This window comes from Mauremys reevesii, linkage group 3 (assembly GCF_016161935.1).
Source record: "Mauremys reevesii isolate NIE-2019 linkage group 3, ASM1616193v1, whole genome shotgun sequence".
NCBI lineage: Eukaryota > Metazoa > Chordata > Testudines > Geoemydidae > Mauremys > Mauremys reevesii.
The window spans coordinates 192,952,442-192,975,452 of record NC_052625.1 but is presented as its reverse complement, the minus strand read 5'-3'; the positions used below and the strand labels follow the sequence as shown (position 1 = coordinate 192,975,452).

The 23,011-nt window shown below is 37.2% G+C and overlaps 1 protein-coding gene across 2 annotated transcripts in view; it reads left to right on the top strand.

Annotated features, from left to right (window-relative positions):
* LOC120401824 (CD2 associated protein) overlaps positions 1-23,011 on the top strand; it is a 125,724-nt gene that overhangs the window by 88,990 nt on the left and 13,723 nt on the right. For both annotated transcript variants that reach the window (XM_039532063.1, XM_039532064.1), the window contains exons 9-13: positions 808-912; positions 5,452-5,488; positions 6,021-6,083; positions 10,070-10,229; positions 13,496-13,638. In XM_039532063.1, the coding sequence (XP_039387997.1) occupies positions 808-912; positions 5,452-5,488; positions 6,021-6,083; positions 10,070-10,229; positions 13,496-13,638 (508 nt within the window). The remainder of the gene's footprint in view (positions 1-807; positions 913-5,451; positions 5,489-6,020; positions 6,084-10,069; positions 10,230-13,495; positions 13,639-23,011) is intronic.

Sequence of the window (23,011 nt, the reverse complement as noted above, 5' to 3'; positions counted from 1 at the left end):
CTGTATAAAGTGGTGATAGCTATTAATGTTGGAAGAAAAGCCTTAAATTGAATCAATAAAATAATGTTAAGCAACTTGATTCAGTGCATTAAGGTGTTGCAATACCCTGTAAAAAAGATTGAACATATTAAGCCCTCGATCCTGCAAAATGTGCTGTCACACTGAACTCTGTGAAACAAAAATACCTTTCTCTGGGTCTTTCTACTGTATTCTTAACTTGTCCCCTCCCATACAGATCGTATTACTTTTCTCCCTTGCCTTTCTCAGTCCAGTAGTTCTCATAAAATTAAATCATTCAAACAAGATGTATACAAAAAAAGTATATATTTGGAAGAGGTCTGTGAATGTCTGAGAAATAATTTGTCTTTCAAGACAGTGGCTACACTTGTGCAATGCATTAGGAGGTTTCTTTTATATCTACATTTCTTTATTCCACTTCCATTCACAGATCCGTTTGAAATAGATATTCATAAGAGTTTTAATCCTGGTTTTAAATCAAATAATAAAAAACCACGTTGGATAGTCAGGACCTCTAAATTTCTTTTTCTGATTCTGTCAAACCCTGAGCTACTCTCAGCTCCTTCCTGAATATAATTGAACTATTTAATAAGGCTTCCTCTTGAAAAACACTGCATTTTTTTTTTTTTAGTTGAGGAGATATTTTACAGCATTGGTAAAAAGAGATGGGTTTTTGTACTATATAATGAATACTTGTGCATGCTTTTTTTCTGGAGCTCTACTTGCTCCATAAAATGAGTAAATGTTAAGTAATGTTGTTCAAATAAAAAGTACCATTATTTGTTTTAGGATACCGGAGAACAAGGATGGTGGAAAGGAGAGCTTAACGGTAAAGAAGGAATCTTCCCAGACAACTTTGCTGTTCAAATACAAGAGCCTGATAAGGACTTTCCAGTAAGTTTTTAGTGTTTTTTCTTTTCTTACAATCAAAAGAAAAGCCACAGATCCTTTGCCAGAAATGCAGATATTAAAAAAAAAAAAAAGTAATGTATTATACCACTTAACATTGTTAATATTATGATGCCAATTTTTTTTACTGTATCTTCAAATAAGTTTCTTTACTGTAGGAGGTCAATATTTTTGTAAAGCTTCATTGGCAAGTGCACAGACTTGTACAATTCTGGATCTCAGTGAAATACTTCAACTGAACTTGCCTCTTTCAAATTCATGGTGTATATTTTTAACCTTTGTGACCTAGAGTCCTTTAGGAAGTGGGAGGGAAGTTTATTCATATGCTGCATTTCAGGTCTCATGATACAGATTTCATATGGACATAGCATTCTGCATTAGAGCATGCACTAGTACTTCACAGCATATTTGTGAGGAGTTCCCAGACCTGATTATCCCAGCACTGGTGACAAAGATTTAGATTATGCGGGTGCATTTCATATAAGGGTATGTATAAACCTGGAGTTACTCAGTGTCAAAATACGTTTGTGCCTTAGATAAGCAGTTATCATATCCTTCTGGTTTAGCAAGAAGGTATTTTGTCTTCTTACTACCATTTAGAAATAGGATATCAGTCTTGTGATGCCAGCCCCACCTTCACCAGCTAGTTTTGAATGAGCAATCAGGTTTGTTTCCAATCTCCAGCAAGTGGGACAGCTTTTTTGACTGACTGAGCTGGGGATTTTGTACTTTTTTTAATTCATTTTCAATTTGTTAGTACTATCAAAGCAAAAACTGAATTTTGTGTATTAAAAAAATAGAGCTGGTTAAAAAATGGAATTTTTGTCCTTTGGGAAATTCTGACATTTTGGAATTTGTTCTGAATTAGGACAAAAAAATTGAGAATTGGAAATTTTAATGGAACAGAAATTCCAATTTTTTTAAGTTCAAAGCTACCTTATTGAAACATTTTTTAGATAATTTTGAAACGCAAGTCAACATGGGAAAGTCAAAAATAAATGAGAATATCTAAGTGAAATACTTCATTTCAATTTATTTCAAAACGTTTCAAGATGAAATTTCATCTTTTCTTGCCTCTATCACGGTTCTGTTTATAATTAATTTCCCTTAACCCATTTAACTATTTTAAAGTTGACAGGGTTAGCTAGGTGTTTGTGTAGTTGTGGTTTAAGGTCTAGACAGTTACATAATAAATGAAGGACTAGCTTTTCTAAATTAGGTGCATGTGTTTGTACATTTACCATGGTTATGTGAGTGTAAAGATAACAGATTTGCATATGTACGTTATACATCTCTGAGCATAAATTAGACTTGTGCAAATATACACAGATTACTGACTTAAAAAATCCAAGTTGGAAGCTTGCTTTCTGTTGCTGTAAAAGGTGATTATATTACACTTTTCTTCTGCTGTATACCCTAAGGGTTGGGATAAACCTATCAGCAGCATAGCTGATAGGTGATTTAAGGCTGTTGTGCACTACAAAGGTTTTGTCAATAACAGATATCCTGGCAGAGCCCCCTAATGGAGGAGCAGCTTATCTCAGTGTAGTTTAAACCATCTCTGTGAGCAACATTAGCTATATTGGCAAATGGCAAATGACCCATCCTACAAAAAGTAATTTTCCCTCTGCTGATACTCGCACCTTCTTATCAACTGTTGAGAATAGGCCACTTCCTTAATTGAATTGGCTCATTAGCATTGACCTTCCACTTGGTAAGCAACTCTTATCTTTTCATGTGCCATAATATATATTCTGCTTACTGTTTTTTTCACTCCATGCATCTGATGAAGTGGGTTTTAGCCACAAGCATGTTCTCTAATTGATCAGCAACGTAACAACGTTAACCAGGATGACTTTTAAGTGAGGAGTTCCTGTACATCAGTATAGCCAGCAAAATATTACATGTCTTATAGTGACTTCAAAAAATACTAAGGAAGTTGGCTGTGTTAATTCATAGGAATGTGCATTATCCCAGAAAGTCACCATTCGTGTTTCTAGAAAAAAGGCAAACAAAAATTAGCAAAAAACAAAACAAAACAGGGAATGTCTACACCTTGATGATTGTGGTTAGCAACATTTTAAAATAGCATTTCTAATAACATTATCCTCAATGCTAAATTTAACTATAACTCTGTATTTTTGCTACATTTCATTGCTTGGATGATGAATCTGTTGTTGGTCAGGCAGTTTCAGTGCTACTATCTGATGAACACTAAAATGCATGGAATCAAATCTATCCTCCTCCTTTTCTAATAGCCTCTCCACTTTGCAAGTGATATAAATATTGTAAGTCTTCACTGTTGCACAAAATCTTTAACATAAGCAACTTTCAATATTGACTCATTGCAGCGAAACTACTCTTAATATTTAAGATTATATTTTTAAAATATTGATATCAATGTGGAAAACTGAAATATTTATATTTATCCAAGTATACTGTGTTGTGTGCATATGGAGGTTGAGCTGTGATGTACAGGAAGAAAGAAATGCTGCGTTCAGGGTTGGAGAAGTGAATCATTCTGGGTCTTTAAGCAGGTTACTGTGGAGAAATTGCCCAAATCCTTCAAGCTACTGCATGAAAACCCCATCGTCTTCAATGTGACTTAGTACAGGAATTCACCTGCATGGAGCAGCTTTCAGGTAAAGGCAGTGGATGGTAGCTGTAATCTACTGTTCATTGTGGGCTGACCTGAAAAAACCCAAACTGATTCACTTTAATTGCAAGTGGGTGTTGACCTTTGAATCTGATACGTCTGCTGACGCCCGCAGGTAAATAATGTTGATTTTCTATTTATTCCAAATAGAACTCTGATAGGATTGAGCATTTCTTTCTGGGCTGAAAACTGAGTCTGGTTTCATTCATTAATTTTACTGCACTGTTTTCTGTGACCAAAGGAAGAAATTTAATATGAATTTTTATGCATGGTTAATTAAAAAAAAAGTCTTCATGCACATCATTTGTTCGATAAACACCTATTTCTGCTAATAGGAACCACTGTACTCAGAAGTTTTACTTGGCATACAAGGTTTCACTCTAGGAATTTCCTAGAAGTGTTTATAATATTTTAATAACACTCTCTCTCAATTAAAATCCAGGGAAAATCCTCATACAAAGTGGAGGGAAATCTGTCTATAGCCGGAGCCCCGGGGCCAACAGCCAGAGCAGTCAACATGGTGTCTACACTGACACTGTGTTGACCTAATTACGTCGACCTAAGCACTATGCCTCTTGCAGAGGTGGAGTTATTATATCAGTTTAGTGTGCAACTTACATTGGTGGGAACAACGTTGTAGTGTAGACACGTCTATTTAACTCTGTAGTAAAGACCAGGCCGTGGGCAGAGGGCTTTTGCTGAGTAGTGTGTGAGCAGGCAGGGGTAGGAGAGAATAGAGGGGGAAAAGCAGAACAGAGGAGCAGAGACAAAAAGCAAGCTAGCCAATCAGTAGCCTCTGAGCCCAGTATAGCCGTGGGAAAAGCTAGAGAGAACTTTTTGAGATCTGTTGTCTAAAGGGGCTTGGAGCTGTAAGCTAAGAAACTGAAACTGTTACTTTTGTTCTTGGTTCCTCCTGCCTTTGGAGAAGCAGGACTTTGTAAACAGATATTTCTTTGTTGAAGTTTTGTTTATCATTTTCTACTCCCAACTGGAACATCCTCAGCATCCCAAATTTTGACTAGCTGCTCAGGTCCAAAAGAGACAACATTATATTTTAAAGGCGTACTAGAACATAAGAAAACCTAAGACTTCAGTATTTCATAGTCTCAAATCTGATGGGAAATATCCAGGTTAAAAATCACTCATTTTAAAAACAAGAATCTTAAGCTGTGGTATTGTGATACTGCAGTATATTTAAACAGGAAACTTTTTCAACATTCCTTCTCAGTATTTAATCTGCTTGATTTAATTTGTACCTTTCTCTCTGCTGGTGCATAAGCAGATGTCATTTTAGGTTTAGTTTTTCGAGTTCCCAGGCTGTGATATTTAGGGTGCAAACACTCCAGGGAATATTTATTAGCTTCCCCCACCTAAAAAAAACCCTTTTCTTGGAATTCAAGAAACAATTAAAATGTTTATTTGATCTTCTTTTTTAAAAAATGTAATTTTTATAAAAACTAAATCTTTGGCCAGTTTTCATCTGATTCTTTTAATATTGCCTGGTACAATGTAGGTTTATTAGTATTGCCCTACAGTTATAGTTGTTAAAATGAGTAAGTAAATTGCTTTGGCACTATAAAATGCATAATTTCATTTGTTTTAGTTTTTGGCTGTCTGTCCAAGAAGGATTTTCTGTAATTTCTTGAGCAATGGAATGGGACTCAGGAGACCTGCTGGGTGACCTTCGATAAGGCACTTCATTGCTCTGTGCCTCAGTTTCCCCATTTGTAAAATGGGAATGGTACTGAACTTCTTTGTAAACTACTTTGAGGTCTCCTGATGAAAAGTGCTATGAATTTGCATGTAAGCTGATAAGCAGATGCCTGTCTTTTTCTATAAAATATATTGATTCTTTATCCTCTTTGCAGAAGCCAAAGAAGCCACCACCTCCTGTTAAAAGTCCAGGTATGTAAAAGGTGCATTCCGATAAATGTACTGACAAACTTTGAGCATTAAAAGGAACAAAAGTCACTGCTCTAGAAACTTCATAAATGTAATGAGAGTTTAGAAACAAGTCATTTTATTCAGTCATGAAGGCAAGGTTTTCTAATTTTAGTGCATCTGTGTAGAGACGTAGGTTATGCTCCACATTCATGGTAATGTGGTATGGCAAGAGTTTAAGATGACTTTCCAAACTCAAAAGTAGCTTTGCGTTTCTGAGCAATGCAGCAACCCCAAATTCATGCCAGTGACGCTATGTATCCTGCTATGTATTTTGTTTGACACATCTGACAGAACCTAGTTCTGAATCATAGTTTAGAAATATTTTAATACTTCCTCACATCTTTGAGTTTAGATGAATGGTTATACACTATATTACGATCCTTAGCTAGAAGGAACAGTATAAATACAAATAATCATAGGTTATATTTTTAGTGAATGACTAGGATAATTATAGTTGCTTGAGAAATGTATCCGGTTTTGTTTTTATATTCAGCTCCTAAGCCTGAACTTCCAATAGGAGAGAAGAAGTTTCCTTCTTCTAGACCTGAAGAAAAAGGTGAGACCAGTTTTCTTCACCTTGAAATTAAACTGAGATCACGTAAAAGAACTAAACAATATTTAGTTACTTTAAGTAAATAAAATACCTGTATGGAAAAAGTTATTACTTATTGTTGTTAGAAACAATTATGATAGCAAAAACTGTGCAAGTATGTTAAGGTTTTTAGATTAGTGTGTGTCTGCATTTAAATCTACATATTGTACATTATGATAACACTTAATTGCTTTTGCTGAGTCATTTTCTTAGTCTTGACATTGTAGTCAGTATGACAGTTTATAATGACCTACTTGCAGTTTTAATAATTTGCTTAAATGCAGTTTTGTAATAAATGTGGTGATGTAATTCTGGATAACAATGGACATTTATTAAAATAAATATTTTGGAAATGCCAGTTACTGCGCTTATAGAGAGAATGAAAACCAAACATGTGAATGGCTTCAATTGAAAGTTTTGTTTGGAAAAAATGCTAAAAGTGTATCTACAACATCGTACTAATGTTATTAATTTGTAGAGGAGATATTGTGATTCTAGACTTTTAGAAGTGAAAATTTCCTATCCTAAACCATTCAGTCTTCGTGCAGATTTTATCTTTCAGTGTTTCCATTTTCACTATTTGTAGAGAAGTTTGCTAATTTACTCTCACTACATTTCACGACTTGAAAGCCTCACAACTGTCTCTTAAAAAAAATTTTTTTTTAATGGTCTGAACCAAATGTAATGTTTCTAAAATGCTCTCTTTGTATTTAGAAAAATTGACCAAGGAACTAACAGTCCATACAGAATTTGCTTTAATTATGATAAAGAGAAAACTTCTGACAAATTAACATTTCTTTCTCAAAGTTTATCCGCTTCATAGGACTGGAAAGAAAAAATGCTATTGTTATAACAGTTTGGCCATATTATATAAAGATACTTTGTAATACAGCCAATGAACCTTGGCTATAGAATGTGTTCAGGACAGCATTTTCAAATGCATGATTAAGAGTAAGCCAGCTCCATTTGAGTTTTGGCCTTTCTGCACAAATTTTGAATAACCTGCTATGTAAACTACATATATTCTTTAGTGAGCCATCTTGCGTCTGAATATTATTAGAGAACAAATTATTTTTTTTCTTCATTGGATCACATTCTTCCTTTTCCAACTAATTGAAGTCAATAGATTGACAACCAGGGCTGAATTTGGTCTATTTGGCTGCTAAAATAAATCTGGAAAAATGAATAATTTGTTTTGATTCTGTTTAAGTTAATACTGTTGTTAACACTATTAAATTAAACAAACTACTAGCTGCAGAATAATAGGTCAAGAAGCAAATTATGTGTAACATCAAATTCTGAGAAAATCTGCGTTTTTAAAAATGGAAAGTGAAGTGCAGAGCTGTGCCTTTCTGTTGAACTTTCTAAAATGGGTGAAATTCTAAGGCCTGTGTTATGCTGGAGTTCAGACTAGATTATCATAATGGTCCCTTCTAGCCTTAAAATCTGTAAAGATAAATAGTAGTGATGTTTTGCTTTAAATAAACTTCCATTATATTTGCATTTTCTACCTCTCCTGAAAACATGTACAAATACTGCTAATCATTTTAATAAAATATTAAATTGCGGCAGAATTAGTCCTGTTAAAATTATTAGCTAATATTAATATGAAATTATAAACCTTATGAGACTAATTAGGCTGTTATAGCCCAAGTCTGTCCTTAATTGGACAAGAATTGGTTAGCTGCTCTTTTATATAAGCAGTATTTTTATACAACTATTGAAAGGACGTTTAATGACATTGGTTACATTTACTATGAGCAAAAAGTTATCAGTATGGTATTTTCCTTTCCATTATGTAGCATTAACTTTTAGTCAACTTTTAGTATCTTTTTCATTGTTTATTAAGACCAGAATAGTGGTTAGAGTACAGAGTGCTATAACTTTGTATGACAAAAGTGACTGACCCCTATGGTGTGGTGATCTGTGGTAAACAAAGTATATTTAGTAATGATTTTTTTTTCCTTGGTGTGTGACAGCCTTCATATTTAGGTTTTGTTTTGTGGAAAAAAGTTCAGATGACAGCGTTCTAAACATTGAGGAATATCACATAATAAAAATAAAAATGTCAGAATAGTTGACTGTAATTCGTATTTATTTATCAAGTTTCTTTTTTAATGTTAAAATTATTGATCCAGTTTGGTGACTGGTATTGGCTGAACACAGCGTTGTAGAACTTGTGCTGTCTTTCTCCACTCGTATCACATATATTTGTAATTTTTAAAGTTTAAAATTGTTCTGCCAACCGGTATGCATAGACCAGAAAAAGACACATCAATGAACAAGACTTTTTACACAACACTAAATCTCATAATTGTGTATTTATCATTTAGCAGCACCACATGGCAAAATTGTGTATTGTCCCATTATATCAGTTGCTCCAACTCAGTACCAAAAAAGCGGTGCTGGAAATATGATTCCAATAAATTGAGCCTTTTCACTAATTTACTGGTATACTTCATATCTTTGAATTGTAGTATCTCAGGCCTTCAGAATTTGCAATAAGTCAGTATTTATAGTAGATTCTGTCATAGGTGGTATCTCACCTAAACACTTCAGTCTTCTATGTGTTTATCCTCACACATCCCTGTTAAGGTACTACTGTTACTAAGTGCTACTATCCCCATTTTATAGCTGGGGAACTGAGGCACAGAGAAGCTAAGTGACTTGCCAAAGGTCTCACAGAGTCTGTGGCACAGCAGGGAATTGAACCTGAGTCTCCCAAATCTTAGGCTAGTACCTTAACCACTGGAGCCTATTTCCTCAGATTTATATATAGGATTTGAATTTCTGACCACTTGTATATAAAGCAAGAGATGTTCCTCTGCTCTACCAAACCACTGTGATTTAGCCTTGTGCAGTGAATCGAGAACTCCTAACTTTAATCCTGTGTATAGGTTTCAACAAGTGACTTAAGGTGTGTCTAAACTGCATTCATGGGGTTTGAATACAGCTCCTGTAGATATACCTGAGCTAGCTTTAATCTCACTTGCTCAGGTACTGATAGCAGTGAAGCTGCAGCAGCACAGGCTTCAGTGTATGCTGTACAAGCCTGTCTAGGGTAATTACTCGGCTTGCAATCCTGTGCTCAAGCCTGCGATGCAGTGGCTTCACTACCACTGGTACCCGAGCTAGCGAGGTTAAAACTAGCTCGAGTATCTCTGCACAAGCTGCAGTTACACTTCCAACTGCAGTGTGAAAACACCCTGTATGTCTGCCTCTTTTGCCATCTACAGAGAGGGAATAATGCTTACCTAATTTCACAGGAACGTTGAGGATTAGTGGTTTGAAGATATAAGTACTCCATAAAGTACTAAGTATTACAATGTGTGTTTTCCCTCATTAATTGACAAAATCTGAGCAAATGGAGCATTTGGCGATGAAACAATGGAAGTTTAGTTGTCCTGTTTAACTTTCATACATTTGTTTTATATTCAGTTAGTACCACCAGTGTGCATGTAGGAAGACAAGACCCTTAATGTACAGAATTTGAATCTAAATGCACAAGGAATTCATCATCCAGAGATCACTCCTGCTCTCTGGATGTGTAAAAGAAACAGTGATAAACATCTATATCTTTAGTAGTAGATGTAATGAATTGATGTGAGGGGAAGGCATTAGACATACAGCAGGAATTCGTGTGTGTGTGTGTGTGTGTGTGTGACTAAGCTGTTGTCTGCAGTGCACTAATGAATCACTGACCTATTACCAGGAATATCACTGAAGAAGTTGCATTAAGTGTTTATGCTAACCATATTTATTGTGTCCAGGTGTATAGTTTGTATGTTTAGATAAAAGTAAAAAGTGGAAATGTGCATGTCTCAAAGTGATGCGGCATCAAATCTTCAGGGAAATCATTTCTGATAGCGGCCACTATGATGAAATGCCAAAGTGTCCTAGATAAATTACTCTGATGTATATAAAAATGTTTTTGTGCCTTATTTTGTAAGATGAAAAAGCAGCTCTGGATCAGAAGCCTTCTAAGCCAGTAGCTCCCCAAGTACCACCCAAAAAGCCTGTTCCTCCAAGCAAGACTACTAATGTATTTAAAACTGGGTTTCTGCATCCAAAACGACCAGATAAACCAGTTTTACCATCACCTGTGTCCAAGTGAGTATATTTTTATTTAATTTTAACCCAGTGTAGTAAATAGATTGCGTTGGTTTATGCTTGCATGTGCTTCATTGCTAAACTATTAAACCTTAATTAATCTGAAGGTGAAAATGTTATAAGTATACACAGTGCCCTATACTTATCTGTGCTCGGGGTGGTGATCAGCTTTACCTTTTGTTAATTTTCTAATTGTCAAGTGACATTTTACTTGAATCAGATAAGAAGGAACCTTGCACCGTGACCTGTGTTCTGTGTGGGAATTATGGACCTCTGAATCATTAAACTGCAGTGCAAGTTTTAAAGCTGCTGCATTCTGTGTAAGTTTATGGCCACAGAAAATGAGTCACTAGTGGTGTTCTGTGCTGTGCTGGGTAGAGGAGCCTGTGGGCGTTACACTTAAGAAATTAATTACCACATTGGAGAGAGCCACACATCACTATGTAAATGACCAAATTTCTTACTTAAGTATTGTCAGTATAACTCCCCACTCCTGGAGCGCGCCCTCGCTGTTGAAGTCATTGTCCTATAGAAAAGTAGTGGCCATTGGGAACATGTGAGTGAGGTCATATAAGGATCTGAAACTCCAAGATTCCTCAGTTCTTTTCAACTGCCTGAGTGGATTTAAATTCTCTCTGTCTTCCCTTCGTAGTTCATATTATAGCAGAGTAACAGCAACCACTATTGCTGAAGTTGCATATCAGCCTCTGTTCTAATCCTGATTTCTAACCACTAGTATTAAAGTTTAATTTAGCTTCTATTCTGATCCCCTGATTTTAGTCACTGACAACTTTCTGAAGTTTTATTTGTTCAGACTGAAATTTTTCCATGCCTGGTCTCTGCCTGATGAGGTGACATTTTTTGTCAGTTTGAATAAAAACAAATCAGCTCTTTTTGCAGTGTAAGGAGAGTGTGAGGAAAAAATACTGTCCCATTGTAACCAAACCAAAAAGTCTTGTGATCTTTTTTGAACAACTTTAAGTCTTCCAGAAGAGGGGCTGTCTCCTGCATCTCTCCTGAAGATATATCTACACTTATGGTGGCATGCGGAATACAGACACTGCACACCCAACTAGCACGGGTATAAACAGTGTAGATAGTGAGGCACAGCTTAGGCAAGTAAAGTGCCCTAAGGTATATAACCTACATAGCTGTCTGCACGCCCAAGCAGTGCCTCTCATGTCTACACTGCTATTTTTAGCAGTGTAGTGTTCCATGAGAAAGGTTTTCCCAGCAGCAGGAGCAGAAAAGCAGGGCAGGCAGCAAAAAAGTCTCTCAGTCCTGCTGTCTCCCCTTGCCCCGCTGTGCCCCCCCTTGCTAGAGCTGCAGTGCCTGTGTGCAGTGCTGGGGAGTGGCTGGGAGCTTTCTGGTGGTCTTCCCACTGGTTCAGGAGCATTTCTGTCAGAGCATTTCAGTGACAGTTACACACACAGACAGCTAGTGAGCTCAGCTCCTGCTGCTTTATGTATGCTCTGGTCGTGTCTGTACTGTACTCAACATGCCACTGTAAATATAGATAAGATAAATGGGCCCTGGGACTGGTATAACCACACCATGCTGCACTGCACTATTGTATTTTATTATTTTTTTTTTCAGGGGAACTGATGCTCAGTTCAGGACAGCAGTCCTACAGTCATTGTTTAACTAGTTCTCTTCAAACCTGACTCCTCACAGTAGCAGCTAATCTCTCAAGAATGGGGATTTTGAAGAGAGGTTACTAGCCAGTTTTAATAATTGGATCTTTGAGTAGATACCCATTCACCATCCTTCTGTGCTGTAGGTTCTAAATGGAAGAAACTAAAAGACGTGTAGGCCACAGCTCTGTACATAACCTCACACTGAAGGTTTGATTCCCTGAGACTGCATAGAGAGATTCAATGAAACAAAACAAACAACAGGCAGGCACCTAGCAACATGAGATTTATTTATTTAAAGTAGTAAAAAACCTCACTTCTGCATGATGCATCTGAAGAAGTGAGGTTTTTTACCCACGAAAGCTTATGCCCAAATAAATCTTAGTCTTTAAGGTGCCACCGGACTCCTTGTTTTTGTGGATATAGACTAACATGGCTACCCCCTGATACTGGGTTCCCAATGGTTACTACTTTGAGCACTCTGGCTTTCATGCAGTGAATGCATGTGCAATCCAAGAGTGCAGTTCTATACTGTTAATCTCCAGAGGGCCACCCATTCTTGGCTAGGTATTGACTTAATATTTCAGCAGACTTCAAGATTTATTGTTTTATAAGTAGAGAAGTATAAAACAGAAATGTTTTTCAATTTGGGTAAAAGTTGGTATTGGTCAGAATTCCAAAGGGGATATATATGTATTGACAAATAATAAATTGTGGCCAGAGAATTTTAACATTCTTATGACTGAAAACATCCACAGCTGCTCAATATTTGACACTATCCTGAGTGGATGGGAGAAGAGAAGGCAACCCTGCTGCAGTAATAATCCTCATGTAGAGAAATGGGGAAATTAGTATTACACATTTTAGAGGAAAGGGAACTAGTAACCAACATTTAACCTGTCAAACTGTTCAATTCACACAGCTTCCTAAGCAAAGTAACTTTTACCTTCAGCTGCAAGATGCAACTGGAAGAGCTGCAAAGGAATGGCTCATCTCTTTACTTTTGGTTCTAGGATGCAGGAAAATCTAGGAGTCTTTCACTGTCAGAACTGTAATAAAGGGTGTTGAGAGACTATCCAATGTTAGGATAAGGACCATCTATACAGGATATTTAACAAAATGTAACCACTCATTCTAGTCCAATAAGAATGTTTTTAATGGAAAAAAAATGAGGGTAACAAACTCTTCATACCTCACCTCTGAATGTTTCTGACGTGGAGATATTGTTGAAGGTAGTGTTCAGTGTTCTTGTCTTTTGTTTTGTTGCATTGTACTATAGCATTTTTGTGCAAAGGGTTAGATTTGTTCATACAGTGTGCCTAAGCAGTGATAAAATATTACCAAATGATGTCTTGAAGTATGTATGTGGAACTCCCACTGAAAACCCTGCACATATCTGGAGGGCAGATTTTTGGCCATAAGAGTCCTAACAGAAGTAAATATGTTTATGAATAGCACAACATTGATTTTATTTGTCTGTCTTGGTGTGAGAGTCAGTCTGTGAAATAATTTTTAAATCTAAATTCTTAAAGAAAAGGCAACACTGACATTTTCCTCTCTGATTTTAACTCTTAATATGTTTTTGAATTATGACCGGTTTCAAATTCAGACTGCCTGTTTATTTCTTTACAGATCTAATGGGGAAGTGGTTTCCCTTCGACCAAAATCTGAAATTGAGCCACTAATAAAACCAAAGTTAGATTCTGAACATTTACCGCTTAGACCAAAATCAGTAGAGGTAGATTCAGTTGCAGTAAAGAGCTCTAAAGAACCAGGTAAGATGAAAAACAAATGAAAATACTGTACTGGAGAGCTTTTCAGAGCCTTTTCTATTTAGACTGGGATACCCTCATGGTATTAGAATAAACTTTTATTGGAGTATGCACATGTTAATATTTAGTGCCAGAGCAGTTACATGTGTTAGGTAGGGAATAAAATTTTTTAAATAGTTACTGCTGATAGCTCTTTTGTGTAACTGGGAAAAATAATGTACAGTATTTATCAGGCTAATATGCATAGAACTGATAAGGCCTTACTTTGTATTGGGTTAGCTAGAAAAAATGAACACTTGTATAATGGCTTCCTTTTTTCAATTAAAAGGATATTTTTGTCATTGCCTGACCTCCCTGACCTTTATAAAAAGATTCTTTTTTTCTTTGTTATTTTCTGTGCACCTTCCTGTTGTTTTTGCACATAGAATAACTTTTAATGAACCTATTTAAATATTTTTACTACTGTTCATGAAATTCATTTATAGTTTTGTGGAGTCTAGTTGACAACTTTTGTGGCTAGCTCCCTCAGTGCTTTACAGTTTTAAATTTGAGTATTTTGTGCTCATGAAAATGAACTAACTCTTGCTAGATGCACTTTGATCTTAATCTGACATCTGACTTACAGTTCTACCCCTGTCTAATGAGAACTTTAAGTATTGTCCAGAACCAACAACTTTCTGGACAGATGCTATGCAAGCTCTCCCCACATAACTGCTACTAATATATTCCTTCCTTGTCAATAACATCACTGTGATCTCAATCCTGCGTGTGCCTCCTATTCAGAGGTTGCCTGTTCTGTTAAACTGGATGGTGACTTTTGTGATCTTGTGCAAACCTTCATGAGGGGGGCTAGTTTTGAGAACAAACAAATCTTCTGTACATCTGACTTACACCTATTTTTAACACTGGCCTCTAAATGTGAAATTTTCTAGTGCATTAAACCCATGTGGTCTCAACCCAGGGTGACAACTTGGACATAACCCTTTAGAGATGTGTAAAAGAAATAATTACTCCATTTCCAAAATGTGCAACGTCCCACCCAAATTGCACTGAACTAAGGTGTGGAGTGGAGAATGTTCAATTTTGGACTACAAGTTTAAGGGTCATTATCTCATGGCTCTACAGGCTATACATGGGAGCTTTCTTCACTGAAAAGGGGAGGCTTCCAGTTTCCCGTTAGGATGTGCAGCACTTGCTTCTGTGCCTGCTGGATTCTGAGATGTGACTTTGAAATCATGACTTCTGTATAGAAAAAATAGTTCCAATATTTTTAGTGGATTACTTATATTAGTCAGTCATTCTCCCTCTGAACGTTGAACAGTTGAACTTAGTCTATAATAAGGCACCCTAAGAATATTGCAAGTAGTACCCACAAAAATACTTAATATGTTCCAAATTATTTTTAAAATAGTTCTTTTTCTATGTTAAGTGTGGTGCATATAGAGAATAGATGATGTGGCATCGCTTAAAAGTTTTATTTGGATTGGGACAGTGAAGTGACTTAATCAGTATCTGGTTAAGATTGGGACTTCGATAAGCGTAAACTGAACAAAGCTTTTTTTCAGGCAAGAATGAACTAATGTTAGTAGGTTGGGAGATGAAATGACTGAGATACTAGCCCCTTTGCTTTAAAAGTGTACCTGAAACCTGTTCTCAGGTTCCCTGTTTGGGGGTTGCATTAGATCTTGTGCTGTTCCTACATGGTCAGGTAGCAGGTGTGGCCAACAGCATGTCTTTCTGTCATCTTTAGGCGAGGAGAATGTGATGCTTTTGTTCAGATGTAGACCTACCCTACAGTTATCCTTGCCTTTGTCACCCTGAGACTAGAGTAATTCACTGCACTCAGTCAGGTCCTGTACACTGATGCCATTGGCTGTGTATTAGATATAGCTTTAAGGTTTTGACATAGGACCTTGTAGGTCAGGAGAAGCACTCAAGCTTACAGTGCCCTGATTTCAGAGAGAGGCCATTGGTGTAGGATCCCCTCCATGACAGATCTTCAATATGCTCCCCATCTTACTAGTACATCAGGGCAGGTGTTTGATGACTTTCAGTGAGCACTGCAAGGCTCATCTATTTTGTGGGGTTTTAGGGAAGAGAGTGGACTGATGATGATTTGGAGAAAGGGGCTGTTGAATGTTAGTGATTTGTGGTTAGGGTTGATAATGGTGGGACATGCCTTTTTATTTCATGGATGTTTATTCTTTAGTGTGGGTGCATGTTTCCCTTGAGAGAGAACTAAAAGTGTAGTTTTGGGTGGCTGGCTTTGTGCCATCATGGTTCTGTCATGTGTGGTTTCATTTATTACTTTTTGTGCATATTTGAGCTTGCTTGGAAGACTGGGTACAGATTGATATGCATTCAGTGTGCTGATGACATTGAATCTATCCTTCCCTTTCATCCAACTAATAGGGAGCAATTATCTTTCTCCATGTATGGTAGTGATTGCAGCTCTGGTAAGAGTGGGCAGGCTGCGGCCAGGTGAAACAGAGGTCGTCATGTTATGTTTGGGGAAGCAATTGGACAATATGGCAAAGATTGTCACCCATTGATTGAAGGTGTGTCCCCGTCTTGTGTCAGCTGAGCATTCACTTTGCGAATCCTGTTAGACTCCTTGCCATTGTTAGGCAGCTATATAACAGAATTGAGCAGAATGGCTCTATTCCCTCCCATGTGGGAAGGAAGTTGTAACCCTTTTTCTAAGGCCTGGACTATGTTACAGGCCTCCAGGATTCTGTTGCTTGAAGTTTAGGCAATTCCAATGCACCCTGTGGGGATCTGCATGTGGATACTGAAGTTGGGGCAGAAAGTGGTGAGCACATGACACCAGTGCTCTGGGATTTGTATTGGTTGCCTGTTGGTTTCTGGATGGAGTTTAAGAAATTGATTCTGATCTATAAAACCCAAATGGGATGGGTGACGGGATTTGGGCAAGGATCTGTGGATTTTTATTTGGCATAACTAGTTTTGTGGGAGCTGAAGAAATTCTAATTTTTGTGGACTGCAGAGAGATTGTTTGCTACTGCTAATTTTATCTTGATATCCTTAATTATCTATCAAGGCTACCCACAGGCTGGAGTGTAGGCATTTTGTGCTTACATATTGAAATCAAAGCACAAGATTTTTTTAAATTTAATTGCGTATTTTGAATAAGAATAGAGTAAAAACATAATTTGAAAGACTTCTCCTAGGTAGTATTAAATCACCAATGTCTCATATGAAACAAGCATTCAAAAGTGATATTGTATCAGCCTGAAATGAAGGTAGGTCCCAATCCTTCAACTGCCTCACTATGAACTCAGGGCAACTGCTTGCATGGAGTCAGTTGCAAGATCAGGATCTTATATTGTAAATGCACATACACTGATTCTTAAGGCTTGTCAGTTTTACCTAAGATAAATAGATATGTTTAACTCAAAGTTTGGTATGTCCCCTTAAAGATCTTATATGTAGATGTGTTCGCTGTATGCCAAATCGCAAAACAATGTGATAAATTTATTAGGTACCTTGGTTTGATCCACATCATCTGCTTTCTACCTACTGAACCCTGTGGAAATACCTCTAACACTGTAAATTTCTGAGCAACTTCAAAAAGCTGCCTAATAATAAATAAATAAATAAATAAAGTGCCACAAACTGTTTGCACATTTCAGAAGAGGAGAATTGTCTCACCAGGGGGGAAATACCCCCTTTCTGAAACCCTACAACAGGCAAGATTCATCTCTGCACTTTCATAGCCCAGTATGTTTGAACTCATATTAATTAAGATACTTGACAGGAGTAGGAAAATTAGTCCCAATAAATATTTTCCAAACTTTCTCAAACCTCCATAAAATAGGTAACGTGTAACAGGCAGAGTGCCTGGTGGCAAAGTGTGGCATAATGATTTTGTCCATGGTTGCTTGGAATGACCTGCATAATTCATTCATGGCTTTACTGCTAGCATGTAATGCAGTCATCCCAACTCATGCCAGTGAAACCTATAAACCACACCACTGAAAATTTCAGTATGTACTTCACTGCTATGGAAATACCTATTAATGCTACAAAAACTGGGGCTGTGTAATGTCAAACACTTCACTTGTCTGTGGCAATTTTTAGATTATTTTGTTAATCTTATAAAAGTCATGGTAAATAGAAAATGCAACATATGCCTTCACAGCCCTAAGTGATGTCCTGTCTTGAGGTCAGATGACCCAAGCTTTGCTTTTCTAGTTAGTGCGTTATCACAACTTATTGGTGTGATTTCACTGAAGTGAATGCACAGAGGATGAAGTTTTATCACTAATCTTCCTTCTCTCTCTCTAACTGGTTTGTAGCCATTTTAACCAGTCTTGTTTCTGGTAGTTTAGGGTCTCAGAATAATTACTTAAATGATCAATATTTGTTGGGCCCGATTTTTCAGAGGTACTGGCCTCAATGGTATGCTGCTGTTCAACACCCCTGAAAATCATGCCGGTTGCTATTAGCTCACCAATAAATACTTCAGCTATCATATTTGTGAAGACTTCTGAACACCACTTGTTGATGATTTATTTGAAAAGGACAGTAAAAGTTTCCCCCTTTGATTAGAGAGAGTTAAACCAAGAATGCAACAGACTGAAAACAAAGAGTGATGCTGTGTGTTTGAGACCTGAAGGTATAATAATATAGGTAATGCTAATATGCTGAACATGTGAAACAATTCTGTTCCTTCTACAAATGTTTCTTTTTCCTGCTTTGTAAAATAATTTTTTTTTTGGTTCAAAATCTTTTTTCTAGACATTCCTCTCCTTGACTTTTCTTTCCAGATTTTGTTTCCTATCCTGTTTGCCATGTTTCCCTTCTTACGTGTCAGGAAATTACCCTACCCTTCTCCATTTTGGTAAGATAACATTATATAAGGAAATCCAAGCACTGTGTGTCATACCAGTACATGCACGTAGCCTTTTCTTTTTAGCAGCTCAGAGTTAATTTTCATTTGAAGTTGTATATACTAAAATTTGGTTTTTATTTTAAAATGCTTTTCTGTTTGTTTTGGATACAGATTTTCCTTAGCTAGCAGACAAGAAGTATTTACCTTTAAATGCATTTTTAAAAAATTATGGGATTTCATAAAGTGTACAGATATTTACACACAATTATTTAACCTGTCAGGTGAGGCCCCAAATACAGTTTTTTTGCAATGGGATTACATTTAATATTGATCACATTTCTGATGTGGCTGGGGTGGATGGCTTTACTGCATCTTTGCGCACACAAAATATCATCTGATTTTCAAGTCTGCTATGCACACTGATGGTTTTTTGTTTTGTATTTTTTAATTTTTGTATGTTAAGTCTTGGAAACAAGTCTTTATAATTTACCCTCTTGGCTTCTTGTACTATAAAACTATAATATATTGTGTTTTAAAAATTGAGTGTAATTACCTCCCATAAGATGTAAACCTTCCTCTGATTTCATTTCCAGTGATTTGCAGTGTACCATTTGTTTCTCCATACTTTAAACTCGTATATTTTCGTGGTTGAAGTCTTAATATTCTGGGTTTTATGATGATTGCCTTCTAATCTTTTGTGGGGATGAAGTTTAGTCTTAACAGGGTGAAAGACTGTGCAAACAGCTGTCTATCGCTTCTTGCTATGGTATGAATGTTGGATTTCCTCATTTCATATAATTACAGTGTAGCTAATACTTTGAACTGCTAAACACTGGCAACTTCAGGAGATGAATTCACTTCTTCATTCACCTCTCTTTTTTTTGCTGTGCCGTGTGGTTCTTCAGACAAACGGAAATAGTATATGCCAGACCACTGGACACTTTCACTACCAAAATTCACCAACTATTGCTAGATACATTGCTGACTGCCATTTTTCTGACTGACAATTGTTTTCTATTTTATTATATGCTTTGTCCCAACTTGCTCATGACCCTGCTATAATGTAAAGCTCCAGATTTAGGTAGGTGATAGGTGTTCTCAGTAGCCTGCTTTCTCTATCACAACCACCTGAGGTTAATTGAACCTTCTGGTCTCTTTGGCAAAATGTCACAGCCTTCAACCTTTTCTTTGATCCATCAGATGTATGAAAATTAGAGCTCTTTTTTGGCACTGTAGTACTCTTTTTGCTAGATGAAGTCTTAAAAGCCCACATAACTGGAAAACAGGTCCTTGATAAACAATTCATTTACAATTAAAACTGGTAAAGAATAGGTGAAATTTTGACTGCCTTGAAGCCCATCAAACGCCCATTGACTTCCATGGGGTCAGGATTCACCCATTATAGGTAATATTATACAAAGGTAAATAAAACCTCTTGCATCAAGTCGTCGTCGTCATCATCACTCCCATAACTGCATTGGTCATTGGGGCACCATCACTGATGAGCAATCAGCCAATTGTCCCCACCCCTGATGATTGTGTGTCAGTGCTTGAATCTCCGTGAAGTCCATTCCAGTCGACTCTTTTATGTTTTATGTTGTCAATCCATCTCTTCTTCTGTCTACCTCTTCTTCTCTTCCCCCGTACTGTCCCTTGGAGGATGATCTTGGATAGGCCAGAACATCTTTTTACATGGCCGTACCACTTAAGCTTGCGCTTCTTCACGGTCGTCAGGAGGTCTTCATATGACCCAGCACATTGGGTGATGATGTTGCAGACCTCTTCATTAGTGACGTGGTCGAAGCAGGAGATGCCCAGGATTTTACGGAAGTATCTCATCTCTACTACCTGTATTTTCCGTTCAAGTTCTGCCATAAGGGTCTATGTCTTGTACGCACACAGAAAAATGGAGATGACCAATGCGTGCAGCAGTTTGTTTGGATTCCAAGGAGATGTTCTTATTTCTCCAAATTGGTTTTAACTTTGCCACTGCTACTGTTGTTTGTGCAGTTCTTGCCAGAATTTCTGCCTTGGATCCTTCATCAGTGATGATTGCCCCCAATACTTGAACTGTTTCACTGTCTCTAGCTCTTGTCCACTGACAGTGATATGTGAGCTGATCCTGTCACATTTGTTTGTCATCAGCTTGGTTTTCTGTGCACTGATTTCCATGCTGTATTTTGCGGGGGTTTCATCCAATCATTTCACAATGTTGGCAAGTTCATCTTCACTGCCTGCCAGCCTGTCAATGTCATCAGCAAACTGAAGATTTGAGATTGTTCACCCCCTAATGCCGACTGTGCATATATGATCTCCAAGGGCATCAGTATTATGCACTCCAAGTAGATGTTGAACAGTGTGGGCAAAAGAAGGCAACCTTGCCAGACTCCAGGAGCGGTGCAAAACCACTCTCCTATTGTGCCATTGACGAGAACTGCACTGCTGACCTTGGCATACGTTTGTTTAATGGTAAGCATAAGCTTACGACCAACATTGTACTTCTTCATGGTTGTCCAAGAGCTTCATGCCATAGTCTGTCAAACGCCTTCTTGAAGTCAATAAAGACGTGTCAGATGTCCTGCTGGTGTAGTAAGTACTTCTCACGTAGAACATGGAGGTTGAAAATCTGTTCTGTGGTACAATTGCAGGTTACCTTTCTTTGGCACAGTGATGATTAGTGACTGTGTCTGCGTTGAGGGCCACTCACCAGTCTGCCAGATCTTGTTGCAGATCTTGGTGAGTACATCTTGATGAGTACACTATTTCTCATCTGAATTTCATCAATTTGGCTAGGATGTTGTCAATACCTGTAGCCATTCCTACAGGCTTGCATCAAGTAACCACACTCTAGTCCCAATATTAAGCCAACAAGAAAGAAAAGATGTAAGGAAGAAATGGAGAGAGCTCCCTTTGTTATTTGTATTGTGATAGCACTATATTACACTTTGCACTTTACTGAGGTGTAACAACAGTCTGTCCCAAAGAGTTAACAGTCTTAAAGCAAAGAAACAGTTCTATGGATCATCCCAGTACTTCCATAATGTACCACAAGCAACAGGTGCAGCCTTGGGCTCTGTTTCTCCCAAGTCTTGATGAAATATTGCTCTCTCTGGATACAGATGGGTCTCTTAAACTTCAGTACCTAGCATGTGACTCGACCATGGGAGACAGGCTGGCATCCTTCACAGTATGTGAAGTAATTCAGTTTGTGCACCTCTTTAAGCTTACTGCAACATGGTTCCTCCTTCCTGCTGCTACCACAGGCAAAAGGAAACTTCCTGAGACAGACAGAATATATAAATACCATATTTTAGTCTTCCTTTTCTCATCCTCGTTGTTACTCTAATACATAACTAATGGAGGCCCAGGTTTACTTTTTAACACAGGTTTCTGCTCTGAGATTAGGTGGGCCATTAAGAATATGAAGGTGTCTCCTTGATAGCTACTTCAGGACATTTAGTAAATTGTATACTGTCTTGTACCTGACCTTTTTATCTTGTGGCTATCCTTTTCTTTTCAAACTGCCCTCTGCATCAGTCTCCTTATACCCGTTACTCTGTCCTTTCCTCACCTCTCAAATTTCTCCTTCCATTTCTCTCCACTCATCTCCGTTCCCTTTACATCTACTTTTCCCTTCTGTTGCCAGCATTAATGTACATTTACAAAGGGTGATAGGTGCCCTTCAAAAATCCCTTAGTAGAATTTGTCCAGTTTAGCTAAGCAACAACTAAAAGGAGGGATAGGCAAGTCGAGATATCTGAAAGGTGTAATCACCAAGGAGGAAGCAAAATTTCTTAAGGATATACAAAGATGTGTAGCTAAAAGTAATGGAAAGACACTTGAGTTGGTTTAAATATTCAGGGAAAACTTCTAATAGTGAGATCTCAAGTCTATGAATGTCCCATCACTTGAGCCATTTGAAATTCTCCTGGATAAAACACTAAAGTACTATGGAAAGACTGACCAGATGACTCCAAAAGGTCTTTTCCATCTATGATTTCTACAATACTTAGAGCTTGAAGATTGATGAGGGAATCTGGAAGGATAATGTAATAAATGGGGAATTAAATTAAATATTAGCTGCTGATCGATAAATCATAATAGATTTGGCAGAAGTTATATGATGCAGAACCAAAAACACAAAGTGTGTATTGACTTGCATTCAAGACCCTATCAAGATTTGACTGTAAAGATAAACATTAACAGATGGTAAATTTTAACCAAAATGGAAGTCAGTATGTATTATGCAGATATCTTACAAATTAAAATACTCTTTCGTAATACATGACATATAATATTGTGATAATTATGTTTAAGTGCTTTACGAATGCTTTTACAAATGGGTAAATGGAGGCACTGAGAGGTTAATTAACCCGTAGCCACACAGTGGATAAACTAGCTTTAACTACTTCAGTTTTAACACTCTAAAATCATTTACTCTTACTGTTAAATGGTGTTTTTGTCCTAATGGATATTTGTGTCCCTGGGGTGTAAATAGTTGACACTTATCTCAAGGAGCAA